Here is a 19,239-nt window from a genome sequence, read left to right as displayed (position 1 = left end):
AGGAGATTTTTCAATATTGTCATACATTTAAACCATTTTGGAGACTGAATCCAGTAAACGTATCACACTATATAAACTTTTTTTTACTCTTAAAATTAGCGGCAGTTAAAAACCACACTAAATGCTTATGTCGACAGAGCTAGAATATGAAGTCAATGAATCATATTTCAGTTTCGTCGACATAAGCAAAAAAATAGAAAGAAACAAGAAATAATGTTTCCTGAGATGTAATGAGTGATGTGATAGGAGTAGAAGTAAAAAATAAAAGAAAAGGAGAGTGAATATAAGATGGAAGAGAAAGTAAGGTATGAGTAAATCAAAATTCAACATAAATTATAAATTTTAGAAATTAACTTTATGGGAGATTTCGGGTATGAAGATGATATTTAGAAACCCAGATAGTGTGTCGGCATTCCATAGACGCTTTCTTTTTATCTCAATTTTTATCTCATCCATTTTTTTTTTCTTCTCATTCTTCATGTATGTTGGATGTTTGAACTATGTGATATTTTTAAGAATTATTTTCCATTTTATATTAACATACTCATAATATGTTGGTATGGGATAAACTAGTGTCTGGGACCTGATCAAATCAGTATTCAAAGAAGAAAGCCATACCGGAATATATAGACAGCTCTTCGACAAGAACAAACGGCAAGTTATGGAAGAAGATGCCCCTAGCTACAGCAAAGCTTATTATTATATATAGCACTTTAGTATTAATTTTTTTTAGAACAAATAGCGATGTATTATTGAAAGTTGGGAAACTATGAGAACAACCCTCTCACTGTAGGTAAATGGTACAAGAGGGGGCGACACAAAGAAAAGTCATGATCAAGCCTCGTTAAAACCTCTCTTGGAAAAACTCAATGGAAAAAACCCAAGAGAGAAAAAAGAGTACCCAATCACCACCCCCGTAGCTAACAACACAGCCCAAGCCCTCTAATCTTAACCACTATAAATGAAGGTACAAATCAAGGAATCGAACCTGCCCCACAGTAAGCTAGCGACAGATTCCAACAAGATTAAATGGATTCTTTGAAATATACTAAGTCTTTAGAAAATTCTGCACCCCTGTGAGCACTTTAGTATTAATTAGTTTTGCAATATTGAGGTGTACAACCGACAAAAGAGTATTTTAGGTTTCAGAGTTTCAAAAATGAAAAGAATATTAATGCAACATTTCTAGAAGTCAATGAATGTACATGAAGATGCTTTTTTGTTTTTGATTTTTCAAACTCATTCATAACTGCTATTGTTATACTTCTGTTTGATGCTTAGCTTAGGGATACGGATATAAATAGCAGAAATCTACAAGAAGATGCTCACTTACCCCAAATTTCTGTTCAGAAAGAAGAAGGCAGCATTTCTGATTAAATAAAAAATTTCTGAGGAGATCAGCAGCCCTATTCAATGTAAACTTAAATTGGCAAAATTGCGAGAGATACCCAGATATACAAAATGTAGACATTCAACAAATATCTCATTTTTTTCACGCACTTTCTTCTATCGTTATCACATTCATTTCTTTTATATTCCTTTCTCATTCTAAATGTTTGTTTCACAATGTTTACATATCATTTTCCAAAAATGGCTATGCAGCAGTTTGTGTTCACAAACCCTAACAGTGATTATATTTTCTTCCCAGATAGAAGAAGAAGTAGCTTGATGATGTTTAAGGACTATCAATCCACTAGTTATTGAACCGATAGCATTGGAAACGCAATCTAACCTTATCAAAACACAGACTTCATTTGTAAGTCTATATGAAGTCTAATCATTTGATCCCAACATATTAAAACTATAGCCATGAAGTGCATCTATAAAATAATGAAATAAAATAAAAAAACACAACCAAGAGATTTACAAAGGAGAGAAAACAGCAGACAGTGAAACAAACTACTAAATTATTCATAAATATATTAAAAAGATGCCCATGATCATCTTTTTTATTCAAAACACAGAAACAAAAGAGAAAAAGAAGTTCATAATCCATATACATAGATAAAATTAAATAAGCATGGTTCCTGTCTCCACAGTTCTTCACAACTATAAAATCAGTGCCTCTAACTTTGCAACACCAATAATCCAAATCATACAAGATAGACAGATCTGAACACTTGATTAGATCTCTACCTCTATATTCTTCTCTCAAATCTTGACACATCCACATGATCATGAGGTCAATTAATTCAGTAAGGTGTTCTTCCATGAGCCCAAGCAAGAGCATCATGCCCCACTTGTCCTCCTCCTCCATTGGACAACAGATTTGGTGGCAGATTATACAACGGCATGGATGATGGATCTGGAACCAGTCCAGCCTGCAGTTGATGACCCCCACCACTGCCAATTCCAATTCCAGGTGGAGGAGACGATCCACTTCCTCCTCCGCTTGCCGCCGTAGCGGCCCCACTAGGTCCCTCATCATCATCATCAAGTGGCAACCTCTCATATGTTGCATTAGCAAAAGTTGCAGCAATGACCATAACTGGTCCTGCTGCAACTAGAGACCCCACCACACTCCCTCCCACTACCTGACCCTGTCCTCCAGAAAGATACACTGTTAGACCAGTGGATCCTGGAGGAGCAGGGCCAGGTAGGAACGCCCCAGTTAGGGATAAGATCTCAAACCTGCCATGGAGTGCTACAACAGCACCCGGAGACGCAGGTTGTCTCAGGGTAACGTTTGCCACAGAGCCACTCCCGCTCATCACACAAACCCCACGCTGGCGCCTCCTCGCAAACTGGGCCACGCTTTCTGCGACATCAGCTCCTCCTGCAACCTCCATAACATGACTCCTCAGGGCGTTTGGGCTGTCCCTTGTTACAAAGATGGGTGGTCTTGGCTTGTTCTTGGATCCCGGTGGTCTTCCCCTTGGTCTCCGAGTTCCAACCTCAACTGCACCTTCTTTTGGCTCATCTTCCCTGTTATCATCTTCATCTTCATCTCTATTACCACCGCTGCTGTTTTCATTGATCACAAGGTCCGTGTGACGTTTGCTCAAGCCAGGTGAATGGGTTCCTGGGTCAACCCCAGAGAACCCTCCCTGGCTTGTCCACCAAGGATTAGCCAGAGTTGCTGGTTGTGGTGCTGGTCCTGATGCTGCAAAGTTTCAAGTTATTAAGATATACAAAGAAAAAATATCACACTTCAAGAGATGATTATGTTGATGATGATGATGACCTAGAAAGCAATTAAGCTCAATTGTGTCTTATGAGAAAAAGCAAATTGATGTGTGAGATGCTACTACCTTCTTGTTTAGATCGAAGATTTGTTTTGGTTTTGGCTGGTTTTCTCTTCCTGGTTTGGTTTCAATTGTTGTAATCCTGAGACAAAAAAAGTCAAAACCCACGAAGCTCAAGAGAAGTAAAGGGCTACTAGCTTGCTCTCTCAAGACCTAGGACATGATGCTGCTCAGTCACTACTTTTTAGAGAGGATAAAGGAAAGAGAGGTGCTTAGACGGGAGAATTAGATCCAGTTAATTACTGGATGGGAATCAAGTAAAGGGTATGAAAGGGCTTGATTATGTCATCTGCAGAGAAAGCTTTCAAGATCAGACGATCAACAAGTGTTCTCCTTTTCTATTTGTTTTGTTTGTTTATTCTTGTGGCTACTTCTTTAGAAGAAGCCATTTCAGTGGACACAAGATGGAACAGATTCGAATCCTTTCACAGAATCAAGCACAAAGAGAAAATACGAGGCGCAGAAACACAGAAAAGAGAAAGATAGAGAGAATTTAACTAAAATCCAAAATAGGAGCTAGCACACTATGAACAATAATAATAAGATATAGAAAGAGAAGAGGTTTTGACAAGAACAAAGGAGCTAGAGGAGATGTTTTTGTATTGTTTTTTCTTTTCCTGGTGTGTGTGAGCTGCGCTGTGACTTGGGGAGCTGAATTGTTTTTCTTTCTTACTTCTTTTTTTATATCTTTCTTTCATTTTCAACCTTTGCTTGATGGTTATAGTATTGTAATGCAAAAATGTATTATTCACACCTCATCTTGAGATAGAAATAACCGGAGAAAAAATAGAGATATAAGAAGAAAAAAAAGATAAAATATGAGATTTGACATGTAAAACAATAGGAAATGATGAGAGAGAAGAAACAAAATGAACTGGAATGGAAGCCAGGAAATCTAGAGTGTGAATGAATAAGGTTGCATTATAATGGAAATGAAGGAAAAATAATATTAAGAATGATATTTTTTTCTAAGGTACATTTGACGGTCATAAAACTAGTAGACATTGAGATGAGGTTAAGTGAATAGTCTCTGCCAACAAATAATCTTTTCTCATCCGCGTCGCTTATAGATCAAATCATAGACTAAATATTATCTACCGGCTGTACTAAATCTCTTTGATGGTATATATAAATATTTAAATATCCATCGGACACTTTATTTGTTTTTCTTTCTCTCTATTCTCTTTTTTTCTAGTTTTGAGTGTCTTATAGATGTATATACTATGCATAAATCTACCAATCATTTTCCTAATAAAAATTAAGCGCTGCTTTAGAGGGTCTTGGAAATTAGGGTTTTGTTGGGTCGCGTGCGGGTAGCAAGGTGGGGAGCACGTCGTTATCTAGGGGCCCGATATATAGGAAGGAGGAGTCATGTTATTGGTGAGCCTTCAACCATTAGCGATTTCTGCTGCTAACACTATATGCCACTTTCCATGCCAAAATAATGCTACTCGTTGGTTGTCTTCTAATTTTATTTTCATTAGTTCTTTTATGTTTCTATCTTCCACTCAAACAGTATACACATCTAGTAAACCTTAATTTTTCATTTTATTTCACCTTTTTTATCATAATACATCATAATTTAGAAGGTTAATCCTCAAATTAGTCTCTATTTTTATCTCGCTGTATGAACTAAGTCTCTCATAGAATTATTTTTAGCAAAAGAACCTCTATTTAATATAACATTTAAATTAAATTCTCGCCCGAGGGCGGAGCTCTAACGAACACTTATATATATATATATATATATATATATATATATATATATATATAATTTCTCACTTTACATAACCGCTGGGTTTCTGCATAGTGGAAAGGTCCACTAATCATTTCTCTACTTTATAATGTCATTTCACCTTCCATATTTTATTGGGTTTTTCTGTACTTGTTTTGTCATGTTCTTTCCCACAAAATGAATGAATTCTTAATTGGATATTTAAATGATAAACGTTGTATAAGTGAATTATAATTTTGACTTAATTAAAAAAAACTAAAAGAATAACTCTACTCATCCTTCATAATTGTTATTTCAAACAATAGTACTACTAAAAAAATCAAAGACGGCAGAAATCTCTCGCTAAATATTTACCGAGAAAATTTATATTTAAATGTATGTCGCCAAATCATGTAATGAGTGAAGTATATGAAAGTAAATTTTTATCGCTAGTAGTGACATAATGCAGCATAATGCAGCGAATGATCTTTTCTTCGGTTGGGATTACCTAGAAGGGATAATCAATGAAGGCTTGGAAAAGCCACCGTTTCTTGCCCATGAGTTTTTGTGGAGGTAGGAAACGTTTTACCGGATCCCCACAGGCGGCTCCAATGTTCACATAGGGTGAACCAATGTCTAGAGGAGTCTAACCCTAAATACAAGAATCTGTGCCTATGTGCAAAATATCTCATATAAACATAACTCGACCATAAAGGGGCGAGGTTTCCTAAGACTCTATAATACATGACTCACCAACATGGCATGGAAAATACATATAATTTCGCCAACAATGCGTGTGGGGTAGACAACTCACCAACTGAGCTATAAATCCTAGTACGACGGGAATCGCTTGTTGAGTGAAAGGGTCACTCGCCAGACGTGGATTCGCTTGCCAGATGTGGAGTTGCTTGTGAGCTAGGCGTGTTAAGTTCAAACGATCAACAGCTGACAAAATGCAAATATGACGATGATTATGATAAAATACGAGCCATCTCCCTCCAAGTAACATATTGTCTTTAAAAATGAAATGGGGTGTACTCTTTTCTTTCCAAAATTTGAAAGTAATTTATGAGGCACCACCTTTGAGTAAATGTTTTTCATTTTAAGCGAAGCTATGAGTTTATTACTCAAACGGGGCATCCTCTCTTCTCTCTTTATGAGAGAGATATTTACATGCGTCACCAAAAGTTGACATGACGCCATGAATGCCAAAAGGTGACAAAGAACTTAACACGACTGTGTGATGAATAACACAACCTTGGAGACCTACGAACATAAAAGGTTACGAAGGGGGGGGGGGGCGGAAAAACAGTAAAAGCCTAAGTCAAAGAATCTCTTAAAATCAAATATTTAGACTTAGTCCCCGGAAACGGCGCCAAAAATTTATTGCACTAAAATACATACGCAAAGAGCAATCAATGCTTGAATCAAAAGCATGTTATGTAAATGAACAGTAGAACTTGTATTTATAGGCTCGGAGTTCATGATGTGGTTGTGTCTGCAAGGTTGTGGGAAGTTCTTCAAGTGGAACTTCCAATCACAAGACAACCTTTGGTTTGTCTCATCTTATTTCATTTATGTCTCGGTCTTTTGATGGCCGATCGAATGCTATCCAAGACAAGGTGCTTCTTCCCGAGTCATTCAGGTTATTCTTATGGCAGGTGTGTACGCCTTTTGGTCGGCCAAAAAATCCCTAAAAGCTAAATTCATCTACAAAGTGACAAACAATAATAAGGGTGCACTTAGAGTACTTTTTCCTAAGTAATTTTCATCTTTCTTTCAATTTGCTTTACATTTTGTTTTCTCTTCCAATTTGCTCTTGTCCACTTTCGCTTTCATTTTCCTTCTCGTTTCATCACGTTTTTACTAAGAACTCAAGTTCCCTATCCTATCAAAAATCCAACAACATAATGTTCTACTTTCTGCAAATCTCAAATTTGCGACCAAACATTTCCACTTAAAGAAACCAAGTGGACTCGATTCATGTTCCCAAATTGCTTTGTGAATTCTCTTATGTTTATAAAAAGTATGAGTAAACACCAACAACTTTGTCATCTTGGTGCAAATTTTGATGTTTTCCATTTAGGGCTTGCACATAGTTCGAATTTATTGAGCGTTTTTCAAAGCTTCTTTGTCTTAGATATTTCCTCACTTGAGTTCTTGCTCTGAAGGTCTTTATAAAGTTGCATAGTATAATGAGTGTGTTTGCCTATTTCAATTAGATTACATTTTAGGTCGCTATTATGTTGAAATAGAGGTATCATAAGTTTAACACTCACTTAAACAAAAGACGATATCCATTCACATTACACCATAGTTTTAAAACTCGGTTCGGTCTGACCGGTTGGGCATGGACTCCGCCCCCTGACCAGTACAAGCCTCTCATTAGATCTAATGTTCACTGGAACTGGTGGGAACCAGTATGGCTCAATCGGTTTAGTGGTTAAACTGACATCTCGATTGTTTTTCGGTTGGACCGGCGAGTTAACAATTTTTTCCTGTTGCAAAAAAAAAATTTAAGATGTGCCTAGACTGAATTTGAACTTGTTCCATGTATGTATAAGTCAAGGCAACTTACCACTGGGCCAAGCGAGAGTTTGGAAGCATGGTTATAACATATTTTATAGGGTTAATCCTCAAATTGGTTCATGTCTTCGTCTCGCCGTCTGAACTAGGTCCTTCCCTAGACTTTTTTAGCAAAAGCTCCTCTTATATGTAAATCGTCTGAAGCAAGTTCTCGCCGGAGCTCTGTGGATTAAATGTGCTTACGTGGGTTTTTAAGAAAATATGTTAAATAGCAGGTTACAAAGTTTAACCCAATTAAGTAAAATAAAACCTATTAACAAATCTAACCCTAATCTAATTAACAAATTCAATTTCCCCCCAAATAAAAAAACCTAAATCTTCTTCACCCCAAAATCAAAACTCTAAAACTCTCATCACCTTTAGCACTCAAACTTCATTACCAAAACACCATCAGATTCATAGAACAAAATCGAGAAACATAAAATAAAAAACAAAACTCATTTTCACTTCATCTTCTTCTTCACCCAAAAACTAAAACTCTGAAACGGTCATCACCTTCACCACTCAACCTTCAACCAGTAACTCTAGAAAATCAAACCATAACCTAGAAAAGCATATGCACCCATCCACATTCTTCTTCTTCTTCAATTCATCAATTAATCTCTCAACTCACCCACGAATATTTCTCCCTCCCTCCCCCACCCCCAATTTTTTTTGTCCTCTTCCTTCTTTCTCTAAGCTCAAGATTGCATCACCCACACATGCTCTGCTTTCACTGTTTTTCCTTCTATCTCTAAGAAAATCGAGGCATCTCCAACCTCCCTCACCCTTCATCTTCTTTCTCTCAACAAATCAGAAACCCAGAACCACGGAAACCCGCGCCTACATGCCCATGCCACAACTTTTGTCCTCCACCGCCCAGATCCACACACGATTTCTAGATCTGAACCTCGATCTGTGAATCATCTTTGCCTTTTTGTCCCTAAGCAACTTGTTCTAGGTCCTTTCATATTTGCGCACATCTCCAGAATTGCTCCATCGTGTTCATGGGTTGCCCAAACGAGCCATACGTTACTGATTTATTGGGAGGAATAAGATGAAGGTTGAGGGTGGTTTTTGTTTGTACAAATTTCAATCACGTTATTTCATTGATTATCTACATCAGGGTTTCAGGAATTCACGAGTAAACATGGATTGGAATTTCTTCTTCTTGCTTCAAAGGTTGGAAACGATTTTCAATCTGGTGATTCCGAGCTGCATTTCGGTTTGCCTCAAATGGTGGTGGTACGAAATCATGATATTGCTTTACTGGTTGTTAATCAATCCTCACGCTAAAATTATAATAATGATGATTAAAAGGAGAGGAAAAGGAAAAAACGGGGGAAATTTTTTCAAATATATCAAAAATTGTTCATATATAATTTGGTTTTGGGGATGTTTTGATGATGATTCTTGAGTGTTCTGTTTTTTGTTATTTTGGAGGGGGGGGGGGAATTGATTTTGTTAATCAAATTATGGTTAGATTGTTAATAGGTTTTATTTTTTGTTAATTGGATTAAATTTTCTGACGTGTTATTTAATATTTTAATTTTGTAAAAATAAAATCCACGTAAGCACATATAATCCTCTCAGCATGTCATTTCTTCACTCGCCGGAGCTCCGGGTTTAGGCGAGGACTTGCTCCAGACGATTTACATAAGAGGATCTTTTGCTGAAAATTTTCCGGGGACGGACCTAGTTCAAATGATAAGACAGGGACCTATTTAAGGATTAACCCTATTATACATCTTTATATATATAATGAAAACTGAAATAATCAACAATAATTACACTATAAAATCCTTTGGCAGATTGAACACCAGTGTTGATTTTTTTTGGTACATCGGAATGATAAATTGCTCCTTACTGGAATTGATCCCTAGACCTCCCCCACCCAACCCATATGTCCCTATCTCTTATCGTTTGAGCTATCATTCAGGGACAACACTAGTGTTGATGATAATTATTTGTGTCATTTACTTTAATATATATATATATATATATTTGTTCTAGCAATGAACATTGAAGAAAGGTATAGTACCTAGAGAGTGGAGAATTGTGCTAGAGAGAGAATGAGAATGAGAGAGAGAATGCTGAATTTCATGTATGATTTCATCCAATGAGCCAAAGTCCCCCACAATTGGTAACTCCCCCCTATTTATAGAGTTTGGGCACTATCTCTTGGGCCAATTGGGCCTCCGAAGCCAAGGCCCATCTTAAGGTTAGAGCCCTGCCCCGGGGCGGGCTACATGCTAGGCGTTGCCCCTCTAGGGGCTCGCCCAGTCCACTAGTCCACAAGACACTGAGCTTGAAGTATGAGAGCTAAGTGTGTCTTTTAAATGCCTTTACATATGTCCTATAACACACTGGGATTTGAGCTGCCAACATGGCTTAAGAAAAGAAAATCAAACTACGTCGCCAACATGGCGTGAGCAAAATGAAACTAGCATCTTTAGTCATCCAGTCCACTGACTTGGCGAGCAACCTGAGCTGACAAGTCCACAAGTCCCCAAGCGGCGAGCGACCTGAGCCGACAAGTCCACAAGTCCACAAGCGGCGAGAGCGATCGCTCCGTACTGGCGGTCAGCTGGAACAGGTGCATGATCGTCTACCGGCGGGAAAGGTGGCAGGCATTGGTCACGTGCCGATCACCCAAACGTTGATTGGCAGTATTCCCGGCGAGCGACTAAACTTTGTTGCTGGTATCACCTATCGGGCGATGATGTTTGGCTATTATAGTGGCGAGGCCTTTCGCGCTTTCCCCTATTTCAAAAACCCTTCGAATCCTCAACTGCCCCACGTGATGCGTCAATTACATCAATTTCCCTCTTTCTCCGGAAACGTTACTTCACTTTTCATAACCGTCCCATCGTGCGCAATAACTCTCCATTACACGCAACCCACTTCCCCAAAAACCATCATGACTTCCAACCTTCCACACGCGTCCAACACGCGTCACCCTTCCAGACTCCCCCCTTTCCCTATAAAACCCTTCTTCCCTACAATCATCCCTTTCCGAAACCCCTCTTTACCTCCATAATCGCTTACCAGACTCCTTCTGCCAACTTCCGTTCCGGAGCCATCGCTTATCACCCCTTCCGCTACCCACTCTTCACATCTTACTCCGGTGAGTCTTACTGCCCTTATCTTTGCATCATATACATACTCATCTTCTCCTGTCTTTCACTTCGCTGGTTTCTAAAATGGCTTCAAACCCTACCTCCCCTAATCACTCCACTTCCTCCTCCGAAAGCGACCCTGATTCCACCGCAGCCGGCGGCCTCCGTTTAGAGGTCCCGGAGATCCCTGCTTACCGGCTAAAAACCTTCGCCACTCTGCCCCTTCCAGTCCAAGTAGCCCCCAAACATGAGGCCATAGACCAACCTTCCATCTTCCAAGATAGCAACCTCATTGTGGAATTCGTGGGTTCCTTGGGTGGCTTGTCCAATGATGACGAGTTTAACGCCAAACTCAGGATCTGGATTTGCCTTCCTGAGGACCGCCCCTGGGCTCACAAGCTAGACGGCGATGTAAAGAGATCTCACTTTTTCTTTGCGTACGAATACATGTTTAGCGAGCTTGGAATCAGGCTCCCTTTTTCGCCTTTTGTCCAAACCGTCCTCCGCGACATCAATGCGGCGCCCTGCCAACTTCACCCCAACGCTTGGGCCTTCATTCGATGCTTTGAAATCTTATGCGCCGCGGTTGGCATCGCCCCATCCCCCACCAGTTTCTTCTACCTCTACGATGTTGACCCCAAATCCATCAAAAACAAAGAATGGATTTCCTTAAAGGCCCGGGCCGGCCGGAAGTGCCTGAATCCCCACAAAAGTAACGCGAAGACCTCCTTCGCACGGAAGTACTTTCGCGTGGCGGTTCACCCCGCCTATCCGGAGGCCTTCACCCTTAGGGACGGGACCGCCCTTTTCCCTCTTTACTGGACGGAAAAGCCCAATGGGATTACTGATCCTTCCGAGGAATCCTTGTCCGCCAACGACAAAGCTTTTCTGAATCTCCTTGCCCCACTCCCCATCCTTGACTGCTCAACAGTCCTTGAGGGCGCTGGCTCCTCAAGGACTCCCAAATGCTTAGGTCGTCCATGGCTTACTTCTATTATCGACATTTTCTTTCTCGCCTCTTATGTTGTTACTGATGTTTTTTCATTGTTGCAGAAGATATGAACTTCACAAACGCCGAACTCCTGAAAGCCCGCGAGAGGAGAATGGCTCGCTTTTCCCCAAAGTTCAATGCTGAGGGCGACGTGAAAAAGCGGGGCGGCGCCGAGAACCAAGGTGAGGGTGCCAAAGCCCCTAAGAGGAGAAAATTGGTCAAAGCCTCCTCCGTCGCCGGCCCTTCCAACCCTGGCGCTCAGCCCACCACTGCCGCTGCGTCTAAAGGCAAAAGTGTTGCTAAAGCCTCCGCCGCCACAGCTACCGAGACAATCACTGTCCCGGCCCCCAAATCTACTACCGCGGACGTGGTCCAGGAGCACCCGCCGCCAAGTCCACTACTATTGGCGCTACAGCTGCCTCCACCGGCGCTACAACTACCTCTGCCGGTGCTACAACTACCCCTGCTGATCAGTCGCCAACTGCTGACACAACCGCCAACATCTCCCAACCCTCAGCCGTTGAGAAATCTGCCACCGCTAATGCCACAACAGCCATGGCGTCGTCTGATGCTCCTGCCGGGGAGAACATGAAAGAAAATAAAACCCCCCAGACCCCCTCGCCAGGACGCACCTCCTAGCCCACCCCCAACAGATGATGGGTGCCCCGCGTCTTCTCCACCTCGCCGCGAAGAGGGATCTTCTGATGTCGCCGCTACCCAGATCGAGCGAGCTCCTGGTAAAGAGAGCGGTTCCTCCAACTACTTCGACATGCTTCCCAACGCCATTGAACCTTCCGAATTCTTGCTTACCGGCCTCAACCGTGAAATCATAGAGAAAGAAGTCTTGAGTCGGGGCATTAATGAAACCAAGGAGGAAACTCTTGCTTGTCTCCTGCGCGCTGGGTGCATCTTTGCCCATGCGTTTGAGAAGTTCAACGCCGCCACTGCCGAAGCCGAGCGGTTGAAGGCCGAGAGCGCTCAACATCAAGAAGCCGCCGCTGCTTGGGAAAAGCGCTTCAACAAACTGGCGACGCAGGCAGGAAAAGACAAAGTTCTAACCGACAAGTTGATTGGCTCGGCGGGAATTAAAATCGGCGAACTGGAGGATCAGCTGGCGTTGATGAAGGAAGAAGCGGATGACCTTGATGCAAGTCTTCAAGCTTGCAAAAAGGAAAAAGAGAAAACTGAGAAGGACCTGATCGCCAGCGGCGAAGCGCTGGTTGCTAAGGAGTCGGAGCTCGCAACATTGCGCGCTGAGCTGGAGTTAGTGAAGAAGGCGCTGGCGGAGCAAGAGAAAAAGTCCGCCGAGTCCCTGGCCCTGGCGAGGTCTGACATGGAGGCGGTGATGCAGGCCACATCTGAGGAAATCAAGAAAACGACCGGCGCTCACGCCGAGGCCCTCGCCATGAAAGATGCCGAGATTGCTTCCCAACTGGCAAAAATCAAAGTGCTCGAGGAAGAGCTGGCGACGGAGAAAGCCAAAGCCACTGAGGCGAGGGAACAAGCTGCTGACATTGCCCTTGACAACCGCGAGCGCGGTTTCTACCTCGCCAAAGATCAGGCCCAACATTTGTACCCGAACTTTGACTTTAGCGCCATGGGAGTAATGAAAGAGATAACCGCTGAAGGACTGGTTGGTCCTGACGATCCTCCCCTGATTGACCAACACCTCTGGACAGCGACTGAAGAAGAAGAGGAAGAGGAAGAAGAAGAAAACAATGAATAATGTAATTTTAAGTCATTTAGCTTTTACTGTCCCTTTGTAGTGTACTTTTCCGCCATTCATCTATGTTTAAGCAACCCTTCGCCATAGCTTTTCATATCGCCGTTGGATATTTTGTAAATCATGTTGGAATACTTTCGCCGTACATTTTTTGGTCGCCGCCTTCTTATTGCTCAAAAAATTTAAGAATGAATTCCATGAATGAATTTCATAGCTTAACGCCCCACCACGCCGGAGTAATAAAATACTCAACATCCTGAATGTCCAAGCACTCGCCTTCCACCTTATTCATTCGCCGACCTTATATCTTGCGCTATTTTTTCACGCGTCATATGATTGAATTACGCCTAACGACTTCGTGCATTAATTTTAACTAGGACTTGTTGCTTGGTATTCCACCACCAAGACTTTAGACGTTTCCCCCAAAGGAAGAAACGGCCTCCATTCTCGAGGGCTTCGCTCGGGGCTTTGCCCGCTCGGGCTTACAATGCTTGGATCCCAATGGCCATTTGGGAGTCCCTAGACTTTTGCCTAGTTAACGGTGCTCGTCGCATTCTGGCGAGACTTATCCAGCACATCGTTTACGGCACCGGAGATCACGTCAGACTTTCCGGGGGGTGATTCCCAGGCGTCAAAGGCCATTTGTGGAATCGCCGCCACCTTCAGGGTTCCAGCAGGCCCCTTTGGGGATCAAGCCTGTCCCACTTAGTGATCGCCGTAATTCTTTATGTCGATCGGCAATTCCGATCGTCAGGGAATCCCTGGAATTTTTGGACACGAATTTCGTGAATTTTCGTTTTATTTATTGATGGAGCGCCTCATTAAAAAACTCCTTTCGGAGAAAAAAGAGCATGCTTTGTTATTGCAATACATTGGAGAATTTGAAAACACTTTTCAGAAAATTTCAAAGATATCTGGCTCCGGCGACTCCGCCTTGTTCGCTTTCTCGCCTGCGATCAACTATAATAGTAACGCAAGCTCAAACCATTGAACGACCGAGGTAGCCGCCTTCCATCAAGCTCTTCTAAGTGATAGGCCTCATTACCAAGAACTTTAATAATGCGGTAGGGCCTTCCCAGTTAGGCGTGAGCTTGTTTCCCGAGGCTCCCGATCGCCACTTGAGGACCAGGTCGCCGACCTGCATATCTCGGACGCGAACCCTGCTGTTGAACTTTGCCGCCACACGCTGCTTCATCGCTGTTTCTCGAATGTGCGCCTCGTCACGCGTTTCCGACAAAAGGTCCAACTCCGCCGCCATATTGGCTTGATTCTCCCCTTCAAAATCTGGCTCGGTTCGCCATGTGAAGTTGTCAATCTCCGCTGGCAACATAGCATCAACCCCATAGGTCATTCTAAAGGGGGTTTCCCTTGTAGTGGATTGCACAGTGGTGTTGTATGACCATAGCACCACCGGGAGTTCCTCCAGCCAGGCTCCCTTAGCCTCCTTGAGCCGTCGCTTAATCCACGCAGGATTACCCTGTTTGCATATTCCACTTGCCCGTTTGCTTGCGGATGCTCCACAGAGGCAAACCTCATCTGTATGCCCATTTCCCTGCAAAATTCTCTAGTTTGGTTGCTTGAAAACTGGGTCCCGTTGTCGGATACGATCGCCCTTGGGATCCCGAACCTGCAAACAATTCGCTTCCAGTAAAAGTTGACTATCTTCGCAGAGGTTATTTTGGCCAGGGGCTCGGCCTCAATCCATTTAGTGAAATAATCCACCGCTACCAATATAAACTTCATTTGCGACCTGGCGATCGGAAAAGGCCCTACTAGATCCACCCCCACATGGCGAAGGGCCATGGGGCGCTCATCGTTACCAGCTCCTTTGGCGTGCCTTAGATAAATCAGCAAACACTTGACATTTTTTGCATTTTTTCACAAAGTCCATGCAGTCTTTCCTGAGGGTGGGCCAGTAGAATCCCGCCCTCAACACCTTGCAAGCCAAAGATCTCCCCCCAATGTGGCTTGCGCACATTCCCTCGTGCACCTCAGACATTATCGCCTCGTATTTTTCTGGCGGTACGCATTTTAGCAATGGCGCCGAAAAACCACGGCGATACAAATGTCCGTCGATGAGAGTATAGTGGCTCGCCTCTCGCCGTTGTTCCTTCGTGCATTGCTCCACTTCCGCTGGGTCCCCCGCTAAGATGGACAATATAGGTCCCATCCACGTCGCTCCCCTGTCCACGCATGCCATGAGCTCGCCTTCAATGCTGGGGAACGCCAGCGTTTCCTGAATCACACTTCTATTGTTGCCGGGCTTCCGCGTGCTCGCCAATTTGGCCAACGCGTCCGCCCGCTGGTTTTCAGTCCGAGGAACATATTCCACCACAACCTCTTGAAAAAGTGTCATCAAATATCGCACTCGCTCTAGGTACTTGATCAGATTAGGGTCTTTGACCTGGAAAGTGCCCTTCACTTGGTTCTCCACCAACTGCGAGTCCGTTCTTATCAACAAGCTTCCAATCTTTACTTCACGCGCCAACTTCAACCCGGCGATGAGAGCCTCATACTCTGCCTGGTTGTTTGTGGCCTTGAACTCGAATTTCAGCGATTGTTCCAGTACTAGATCTCCTGGTCCTTCCAACGTTACTCCCGTGCCACTGCCACTGCTATTGGAGGATCCATCTACAAAGAGAGTCCACTGAGTGTCTACTCTTTCAAACCGATCTGGGGTCAATTCCACCACAAAATCAGCCAGCGACTGTGCGCCAACCTTGCCTCGTTTATCATATTGCAAACCATATTCGGACAATTCAACCGACCAGGCGACCAATATGCCTGACATATCCGGTTTTTGCAACACTTGTCTCAGGGGTAAATCCGTTCGCACCCTTACTGGAAAACTCTGAAAGTAAGGTCTTAACCGCCGGGCGGTGACGAGGACCGCCAATGCTGCCTTCTCGATTTTCTTGTATCTGACCTCTGCGCCCTGGAGTGTGTGGCTAACGAAATAAATAACTCGATGTTCGCCATCCCCCTCCTGCAATATCACAGAACTCAGAGCACTATCACTCACAGCAAAATACAAGTGCAGCGGGTGCCCCTGCATTGGTTTTGACAAAATCGGCGGTGATGACAGGAGTTCTTTGAGGCGAACAAAAGCTTCCTCACACTCCGCTGTCCACTCGAATGCAGCATTTTTTTGAAGACACTTGAAAAATGGGAAAATCTATCGCCAGACTTAGGGAGAAAACGAGATAGAGCTGCTATTCGCCCGGTTAAACGTTGGACTTCTTTCACATTAGAGGGATTTTTCATCTGCTGAATCGCCTTGCATTTGTCCGGGTTTATCTCTATTCCCCTGGATGTGATCATGAATCCCAAAAACTTGCCACCCTGAACACCAAAAGAGCACTTCTCCGGGTTAAGGCGCATATTGTGCTTCCTGATCTCGCCGAATGCTTCTTCCAGATCTTGATGATGATCCAAACCACGTACTGACTTAACGATCATATCATCGACGTAAACTTCCATGTTTCTCCCCACCTGCCCAGCAAAAACCCTATCCATCAATCTTTGGTAGGTCGCCCCAGCGTTCTTTAGTCCAAACGGCATGGTGCGATAGCAATAATTGACTCTGGCAGTCATGAAAGCCGTTTTGTCCTCGTCTGCCGGGTGCATGCGGATTTGATGATAGCCAGAATAAGCATCCATCAAGCTAAGCAGTTCGTTGCCCGAGGCACCATCAACGAGGCTATCAATGCTGGGAAGGGGATACGAATCTTTTGGACATGCTTTGTTTAAATCTGTGTAATCTACACACATTAGCCACTTCCCGTTCGCCTTCTTCACCATTACGACGTTCGCCAACCACGTCGGATACTTCACTTCCCTGATGAACTCTGCCGCCAGCAACTTGTCAACTTCCTGTTGAACCGCCTTTCCCTTGTCTCCTCCCAAGCGCCGCCTGAGTTGTGAAACTGGCTTGACACTTGGATTCAATGCTAATCGATGGCAGATGAAGTTTGGATCAATTCCAGGCATGTCTTTGCAGCTCCAAGCAAACAAATCTAAGTTCTCCCCAAGCAGCTTTGTCAGGCGCGTCTCCTGCTCTTCCGTCAGTCTGGTCCCAATCTTCAAAGTGCGATCGCCAAACTTCAGCGCCTTCGTGTCCTCAATTGCGTGGGCCTGTTTACCCGCCCCTCGCCACGTGGGTCAAGATTTTCATCCGAAGCTTCAATTTCATAACATCTATGACCGACCAACGCACTCTTCTTGCCGTACAAGTTAAGGCAATTATTGTAACACTCCCTTGCCATCTTCTGGTCCACCTTCAGCTTTCCAACCTTTCCCACTGCTTAGCGGATACTTGACCGCCAAATGGGCTGTTGAAATTACAGCACAAAGGCGATTCAATGTATTTCGCCCAATAATGACATTGTAAGATGCCACCACCTGGAGAACCAGATACCTTACCTTCAAAACCCTGGCACACTCATCTTCCCCGATATTGTGTCTAGATCAATGTATCCTCGCACCATTACTTGCTCCCCCGCGAAACCTACCAAGGTTCCCGCATCTGGAGTCAGATCTTGTCAGTTAGTCCCAACTTGTCGAATGCATCACCATAGATAATATCAGCCGAACTACCCTGATCCAGGAGTACCCTTCTAACGTTGAAACTGTTCATCCTTAACTGCACTACGATCGGGTCATCCTTATGAGGCTTTATCCCCTCAAAGTCTGCCATCGAGATTGTTCTGTCAGGGTGTACGAATCCAAAAGCGACCTCATGAACAGAATTAACCGCACGAACATGGCGTTTCCGCGCCGCATGGGTGTCGCCACCGCGCCAAATCCCCCAGCGATGGTGTTTATGGTCCCGACGGGCGGTCCTGAGTGTTGAGCGAACGTGTCATCAGCTCCTCTTGTGGCGATAGCCGCTGATTCTTGCTTTTTCTTGCCCTTAGTGTCCACTCGCTCCTCTTCTCGCTTATGCGTTTTGTTGTGATCGCCGTTGTTGCGCCACTGGCCTTGGCGATTTCCTTGATATCCCGCCCGAATCAACTTATCAATTTCCCGCTGCAAAGTCCAGCAGTCGTCTGTGCCGTGCCCGGCGGACCGATGGAATTCACACCACTTCTTGGGATTGGCGTCCCGTGATTGATACTTAGGGCCTCTGGCTCATCCACTAGATTTGCGCCCCTCGCCCCGCGGAGCATATCCGTTAATTCAGTATTCATTACCATGTCAGCTTCCTCCCGCTGGCGATGGGACTTGGATTGCCATGGCCGGCGTTGTTCATAATCATCACGCCGTGGATACAACTGTTCCTTGGTCGGCCTCAATGCCGCCTTCCCTTTATCTTGCCTTTGCTGCTTGCCATCCCCTTATCTTCTCCATTCTTATCTTTTTTCGCGCGCGCTTGGGCGACGTGTCGCCCTTTTCCAACTTCGCGCGCTTTCTTTTGAAAGCGTCGTCCTCCTCATCAAGAATATAAGTGCTGGCGCGAGCACGCATCTCCTCCATCGAACGCGCCGGCTAACGTGTCAATTTGCTGTTCAACCCTCCGGTAGCAAACCGTTTTTAAATGCTAGAGCACAAGCTCGAGGCTCCTCGTCCTCAACCTTGACCGACGCTGCGCTGTACCTTGCCATGTACTCTTTCAGTGACTCTCCTTCTTGCTGGCGAATATTATATAGGTCATTGATCGTCACCGGCTGATTCTTATTCGCCGAGAATTGCACTAGAAACTTGGATGAGAAGTCTCTGAAATTTGAAATCGATCCGCGCGGCAAAGTTGTGAACCACGCCATCGCCGTCGATTTGAACGTCGATGGAAACATCCTGCACTTCACCACATCTGATGCCGCAATTATCACCATCTTCGTATTGAAAACAGAAGATGATCCTTCGGATCGGAATCTCCGCTGTAA

At 43.9% G+C, this 19,239-nt stretch overlaps 1 protein-coding gene across 1 annotated transcript in view; it reads right to left on the bottom strand.

Annotated features, from left to right (window-relative positions):
- Positions 1-1,890: 1,890 nt before the first annotated feature.
- The window catches only part of LOC130719656 (AT-hook motif nuclear-localized protein 20-like), a 74,490-nt gene continuing 57,141 nt past the window's right edge, over positions 1,891-19,239 (bottom strand). The window contains exon 2 of the mRNA XM_057570267.1: positions 1,891-3,103. Coding sequence (XP_057426250.1) covers positions 2,193-3,103 — 911 coding nt within the window. The 3' untranslated portion in view covers positions 1,891-2,192. The remainder of the gene's footprint in view (positions 3,104-19,239) is intronic.

The sequence above is a fragment of the Lotus japonicus genome, chromosome 5 (assembly GCF_012489685.1).
Source record: "Lotus japonicus ecotype B-129 chromosome 5, LjGifu_v1.2".
NCBI lineage: Eukaryota > Viridiplantae > Streptophyta > Magnoliopsida > Fabales > Fabaceae > Lotus > Lotus japonicus.
This window is presented reverse-complemented; position numbering and strand designations above follow the sequence as displayed.